This window comes from Nicotiana tomentosiformis, chromosome 6 (assembly GCF_000390325.3).
Source record: "Nicotiana tomentosiformis chromosome 6, ASM39032v3, whole genome shotgun sequence".
Lineage (NCBI taxonomy): Eukaryota > Viridiplantae > Streptophyta > Magnoliopsida > Solanales > Solanaceae > Nicotiana > Nicotiana tomentosiformis.
Window position 1 is genome coordinate 100,418,873 of NC_090817.1, and position 7,158 is coordinate 100,426,030.

The window sequence follows — 7,158 nt, forward strand, 5'->3', positions numbered from 1 at the left end:
TCTGAGGCCAGGCAATCCATGTTCTTCTTCCACTCTTCGGTCTCGGCCTTGACTGTATCCACCTCTCCCCGAAGCTGCTCAATCTGGTCAAGCTTCTTTTGAACCTGTAGGTTCGGATCATCAGCCATTGTGCCTAACTCATCATGACTAACTTCAAAAACTCTTCTTACCTGGTCGACCAATCGGCATGCTCTTTCTGAGACGCTTCTAGCTCAGTCTCGTATTTCTCACTAAGAAGCTTGTAAGTATCTTTCTTCTCAGCAAGCTCCCGAATATTTGCCTCAAGACGTTTGAACTCTTCCCGGTATCAGAGTAAGGCCTCGTGATGAAGCACCGAGGCCTGGAAACACAAAGGAAAATGTTACGATTATTCAGATTATATCTAAGTACATAATGAAGGGACATTCGAAGTTACCCAATTCGGTGCCTGTTGAGCTTCGTTGAATAGGCAGGGTGCTTCCACCTCATTCATTTTAGCCTGATCCTCTTCGATCACCAAGCACCGAAGATAACTGGCAATTCCCACCGGGACAGAAAAAACCCGGGCATCCTTAGAAAGGGAAAAGACAACGTTGCGTTTTCGATCAGGATATGCACTCGAGGCAGGGAATCGATCATCCAATTTCGGGCTCGAGGAAGGCCTGCTTGCTTCAGAGGGAGAGCTTGTCACGCCCCCAAATTGAGATGGGACGTGATTGTCACTCAACCCTTACTACTCGTTGAGTGAACCCTGTACTATTTATATCAAATTTCAAGTTCAATAGCAAAGAATCTAATGTGCTTAAATATTAATTCTAATCAAGTTGCAGTTCTTAGGCTAACTGATAAAAATAATAATAAAAGATAAATCCCAAACTATTTTAATACTGACCCACTAACAAGTCATGACCCTCTAGAATCTTAAAAACAAAATTTAAAATACATAGCCTATGGGGGGGCATCCCTCGAAAATAAAATAAACGTAAAACAAAAGTTATAAATAATAATCTGAAAAGGGTCTGCTAGCCACTGGGATGAATTAACGAAGTCTGTAAAGTGAATCTAGAATATCTCCTCTAGCCACGTGCCTCATTACATGCGTCTTCAATACCTTCCACACGATGTAGCGGGCCCAAACGGGCTTAGTACTACCAAAGGATATCCAGAAGTCTCATAGGCTACCTCCTAAAAAGGCGGAGTGAGACCTTCTGGAAAATATAAGAAAGAAAAGGGATATACGGAAAATCATAAAAATCATATAAAATTTTACAACCAAGTAATAAGGTGGAAACTGAAACTGAAAACTATAAGCTAAACTGTAAGCAAAAACTAAAACTTAATATAGAAATTGAGCCCATAACTGATATCTAAAATAAAAACTGAATTATATATATATATTTTAAGATATAACTTTGCAAAGTTAATTGTTACGCATAATAGCCTTGCGTACGTGAGCATCTAGGAACACGTACAGGGGAGTGTCGGCCTATCTCCCCAACAAACAGTTGGCACCTGCGAGTGTGGGGTAGGTAACCCTGATATCATGGCACTCACGCTGGGGGAGGTTGGCCACTTCTCCTTACTGAATGTGAATATCATGAATAAAGGCACATAACAATTGGTAATACACATAAGCATGTATTCATGTCACATATAATGTCGTAATGAATAAGAATAAGTGAACTGAGTATTGGATCACGAGAAGACATGACTTAGCTTTATCTAACATATGGAGCACAAGAGTTATATTGGAATTTCCTACTAGGAAAGTAAACCTCAACTCACCTCAATTTGCCTTTCGTTCCAATCGTATGTTCAAGATGACCCGCAATTCAATTCCGAAATCGTCACGATCACGATACTAATAAATAGAACAATTAGTGAGCTAAAGAAACAATCTTTCACTGGCAAGGGACAAAAGAACCTTTGCTGGTTCAAACCATCTTACATGCCTAATAGGGAAAATCATACCAATTAAAATTCTTTACTTCTCTGTCCATCATATATATATATATATATATATATATATATATATATATATTTTTCTCAACAAGGTTTAGTCCTTTAGCAAATTTCTCAAAAATATCCTAAAACCACCAGTACAAGAGATCATGACCAAATATCTTAGCTTTTCTAACAATTTTTTCCCCCAATGTACTGTGAATGTCATCTATTTCTTTGTAGAAAAGTTAATTCATCTCAATCTTATCACTTTATTATTTCAAAATTTCTCCAAATACACATTTAAACCTTAACTCTAGTCTACAACTAGAATATTTATCTCCATTTATACTTGGTAATTAAAGAACAAAGGAGGAAGAACTAATAAAGAATGAAACCTAGTGCACTGTGTCAACGGGGAGATGTTACGTGTGTAACTCGCCAGAAGCTGTACGCCGTTCTCCTTAAACTTCTATTTCCAATCCTTAGAAAAATATTTCTTTTCTTTTTTTCCCCTTTTTCCAATTGCCAACACTTATTGGGGTTGCTGGTTTCTTTTCCTTTTACATATGCCATTCTCTTTAATTTGTACCCTTAGCTAGTGGCCCACGCAAATATTACTTAAATCCATATCTTGGTAAAAGTGGTCATAATACTTTAGAAAAGCAACCAATAGACTTAGAGAAAGTGACTTTCATTCTTCTTTTAAAAAAAAAAATATACAGCATCAAATAAGGATATTTTTTCTTCATGGCTTCCTCGGGCTCCCATGTAGCTTCCTCAGCTAAGTGGTTTCTCCATATTACTTTCACCGAAGCAACGTCTTTGGTTCGAAGTCTACGAACTTGTCTGTCTATTATAGCTACAGGGACCTCCTCATATGTCAGAGTATCATCAATCTCTATCTCCTGTCTATCAAGTACATGACTCGGGTCGTGAAAGTACTGTTTCAGCATGGACACATGAAAAATTGGATGCACAGAAGATAACTCTGGAGGTAAAGCTAGTCGATACGCCACAAGCCCAATCCTTTTAAGAATTGGATAAGGCCCTATATATCTTGGGCTAAGCTTCCCTTTTCTACCAAATCTCATGATACCCTTCATTGGAGACACCTTCATAGTCACCCCTTTTGAACTCAAGATCGCGACGTCTTATATCTGAGTATGACTTTTGTCGGCTTTGAGCTATTTTAAGTTGTTCCTGAAAAAGTTTCACCTTTTTCAAGGCATCATGTACTATGTTTGGCCCAATAAGCTTTGTTTCACCTAACACAAACCACCCTACAAGCGAACGACAATCGCCTCACATATAGGGCCTCGAATGGGGCCATCTGAATGCTCGCTTGATAACTGTTATTATATACGAACTCAATCAAAGGAAGATGATCATCCCAGTTTCCTTTAAAATCAAGAACACATGCTCGTAACATATCTTCTAAGGTCTAAATTGTCCTCTCGGCTTGCCCGTCCGTTTGAGGGTGAAAAGTTGTATTTAGATTAACTCGGGTACCGAGACCTTCCTGAAAAGTCTACCAGAACTGGGCAGTAAACTGTGCACCCCTATCAGATATAATAGACATGGGAGAACCATGCAACCGAACAATCTCCTTTATGTATAATGTTGCATACTGGGGTGCTGTGTAGGTTATTTTGACTGGCAAAAAGTGAGTTGACTTAGTGAGTCGGTCTACTATGACCCAAATGGAGTCATGTTTCTTAAAAGTTTGCGGCAAGCCCACCACAAAATTCATATTTATTCTCTCTCATTTCCATTCTGGTATTTCAATGACTTGAGCTAAGCCACCTGGCTTTTGGTGTTCAGCTTTTACTTACTGACAGATAAGGCACCGTGATACATAATCTGCAATATCTCGCTTCATATTATTCCACCAATAAACGTCCCTCAAATCATGGTACATTTTGGTAGAACTTGGATGTATTGATTATCCGGAGCTATGAGCTTCTAACATAATTGCCCTTCGAAGATCTTCTACATTAGGCACGCATAAGCGGCCATCAAGTCTCATCACACCATTCTCATCAAGTGCAAAATTCTTAATCTTGCCACCGAGGACACCTTCCTTGAGCTTAAGCAAGCTAGGGTCATCAAATTGTTTGGCTTTAACTTGCTCTACTAAAGTAGACTTAGCACCCATACTTGCTATCAACCTTCCATCATACTTCTTATTGAGACGAACCCCTTGTCTAGCTATTTATTGGGCTTCCTTAACTATTGGACGTTTGACCACACACAACCTGGTCAAACTCCCCATGGATCTTCTGCTCAGAGCATTAGCAATTACATTCGCTTTGCCAGGATGGTAAAGGATATTACAATCATAATCTTTAAGTAACTCCAACCACATGCGTTGTCTCAGATTCAACTCTTTTTGCTTGAATATATACTGCAAACTTTTCTGATCTGTATAAATGTCACATTGCTCTCCATAAAGGTAGTGACGCCATATTTTTAGACCAAAACTAACTGTTGCTAGCTCAAGATCGTGGGTAGGATAATTTCTCTCATGATTATTTAACTGCCTAGAAGCATAAGCAATTACCTTGTCATTCTGCATAAGAACACGTCCTAATCCTACTCTGGAAGCATCATAATAGATCACAAATTTACCTGTAGGGGTAGGTAGAGTCAGGATTGGGGCTGTAGTCAACTTGTTCTTGAGTTCTTGAAAACTTTTCTCATAAGCTTTAGACCATTGGAACTTCACATTTTTCTGAGTTAACTTTGTCAACGGGGAAGCTACTGAAGAGAACCCTTCTACAAAACGGCAGTAGTAACCTGCCAACCCTAGAAAACTACAAATCTCTGTAGGGGTCATCGGCCTACGCCAACTCTTAACTGCTTCTATTTTCTGTGGGTCTACTCTAATGTCTTCTTTCGAGACCACGTGTCCCAAAAATATAACTGTATCGAGCCAAAATTCACATTTGGAAAATTTGGCATAAAGCTGACGGTCCTTGAGTATTTAAAGAACTGTTCTCAAGTGATTCTCATGCTCTTTCTGGCTACGGGAATATACCAAAATATCATCGATAAATATTATGACAAAAGTATCTAAGAAAGGCTTGAAGACTCTGTTCATTAAGTCCATAAAAGTTGATGGTGCATTGGTCAACCCAAAGGACATCACTAAAAATTCATAGTAACCGTACCGAGTCATGAAAGCTGTTTTCGGGATGTCTGCTTCTCTGATTTTTAACTGATGGTATCCCGATCTCAGATCTATTTTTGAGAAATACCTGGCACCCTGCAACTGATCAAATAAGTCATCTATCCTGGATAGTGGATATTTATTTTTGATAGTAACCTTATTCAGCTAGTGGTAATCTATACACATCCATAGGGAACCATCTTTTTTCTTCTCGAACAACACTGGAGCACCCCAGGGTGAAACACTAGGTCGAATAAAACCCTTATCTAAGAGGTCTTGTAATTGCTTCTTGAGTTCATTTAGCTCAGATAGAGCCATTCTGTAAGGAGGAATCGAGATTGGTTGAGTTCCTGAAAATGTGTCTATGCCAAACTCAATCTCCCTATCTGGTGGTATCCCTGGGAGATCATCCGGGAACACGTCTGAAAACTCTTTCACAATCGGTACTGATTCAAGCACCGGGGAGCCAACTTTCATATCACGCACATGTGCTAGATATGCCAAACACCCATTGTTAACTAGTTTTCTAGCCTTAAGGTAAGAAATAAACTTACCCACAGGCGTACCCACTTCACCTCTAATTATAATTGGATCTTCCCCAATAAATGAGAATCTAACCGTCTTCGCGTGGCAATCAACTTTAGCATGACAAGAAGATAACTAGTCCATGTCAGCTATGATGTCAAAGTCTACCATATCTAACAAGTTCAAATCGGGTAATGTTTCTCGGCCCTGAACTGTGATGATGTAGTTTTTAAATATATACTCAACTTTAATAGATTCCCGTATAGGTGTGGAAACCTCAAACGGAACCCCTAATTTTTCTGGTGCTTTTCCAAACTCGACACAAAAATAAGGAGACACATAGAAGAAAGTTGAACCAGGATCAACTAATACATAAGCAAGGCGACCACAAACCGAGAGAATATATAATAACTCTGTTAGATGCCTCAACATTCTGCCTATCTAGAACTACATAGAATCTGGCTGGTCTTCCTCCTCCCTGAGCTCCACCTCTATTGGCACCACGCCCAGTCTGAGTATTAGATACCCGAACTGGAGAAGGCGCAACTATAGAATTACCCATGGATGTTGCCTGTATGATTGGAGTTTTCCCCGGAGCTTGTCCAAGCAGTGGACAGTCTATCTTAATATGACCTGGATCATGCAGTGGAAACATCCTTTCTGACCCAAAAGGCATTTCCCTGGATGTATTTTGCTGCACGAAGGACATATAGGATAGGAGAACCGAGGTTGGCCCTGACTAGTTGAACTTTGCCCCTGATTGGCCTGACCCTTACTCTGCTGGCCATGTCTGAGTAGAGCTGGATAAGGAGATGAGTGAGCCGTTGATTGAATGTGAGCTAAATGATTCATGTTCTTACCCCCCCCCCCAACTGAAAATCCACTATAAATACCTGTTGTTCTAGCTTTCTTGCTGTTATATCTAGCTTTCCCTGGCGATTTTATCAAAAGCCTCCTTACGCGTAGCGATATTGACAACCTGAAGATAAGTCTTGTCATCCTGATGTGAAGTCATATCTTTTGCCATATGTGGATTCAAACCTTCGATGAACCTTCTCACTTTTTCTCTCTGTCGGTATCAAATTAGGTGTATACTCTGCCAATTTTGTAAATTCCATCTCATATTCAGTCACTGACATGGTACCATGTTTAAGATGTTCGAATTGATGTCGGAGCTCATCCATCCGACTGCTAGGCAAAAACTTGGCCCTGAAAGCTTCTTTGAACTGGAGCCAAGTAACTGGCGGTAATGTGGAATCTCTGGCCTTCTTGTAACCTCTCCACCATTGTCCTGCTGCACCCTTCAATCGAAACCCAATCAACTTTGTGGCTTGTGTTTCAAGACAACCCAAAGAAACAAACATTTCCTCTATCTCTTCCAAAAATAACATTAGTTTATTTGGTTTATCGGTACCATTATAAGTAGAAGGGTTTAATCTCAGAAAGGTATGTGGATCAATTTTTTCTGTTGGTAACTACATTGTCTGGGCAATATTTGCAGGCACAACTGGTGGTGGTACCTTGAGTGGAGCTTGAAAATC

At 39.8% G+C, this 7,158-nt stretch overlaps 1 protein-coding gene across 1 annotated transcript; it reads right to left on the reverse strand.

The window, feature by feature from the left end:
- Positions 1–6,612: 6,612 nt before the first annotated feature.
- On the reverse strand, positions 6,613–7,008 carry LOC138894489 (uncharacterized). The gene has a single exon (XM_070179189.1). The coding sequence runs from the start codon at positions 7,006–7,008 to the stop codon at positions 6,613–6,615; it is 396 nt and encodes a 131-aa protein (XP_070035290.1).
- Positions 7,009–7,158: the final 150 nt, after the last annotated feature.

Excerpts from the sequence above, each read along its gene's own strand:
- LOC138894489 (XM_070179189.1), bottom strand. The coding sequence starts at position 7,008 with ATGTTATTTTTGGAAGAGATAGAGGAAATGTTTGTTTCTTTGGGTTGT.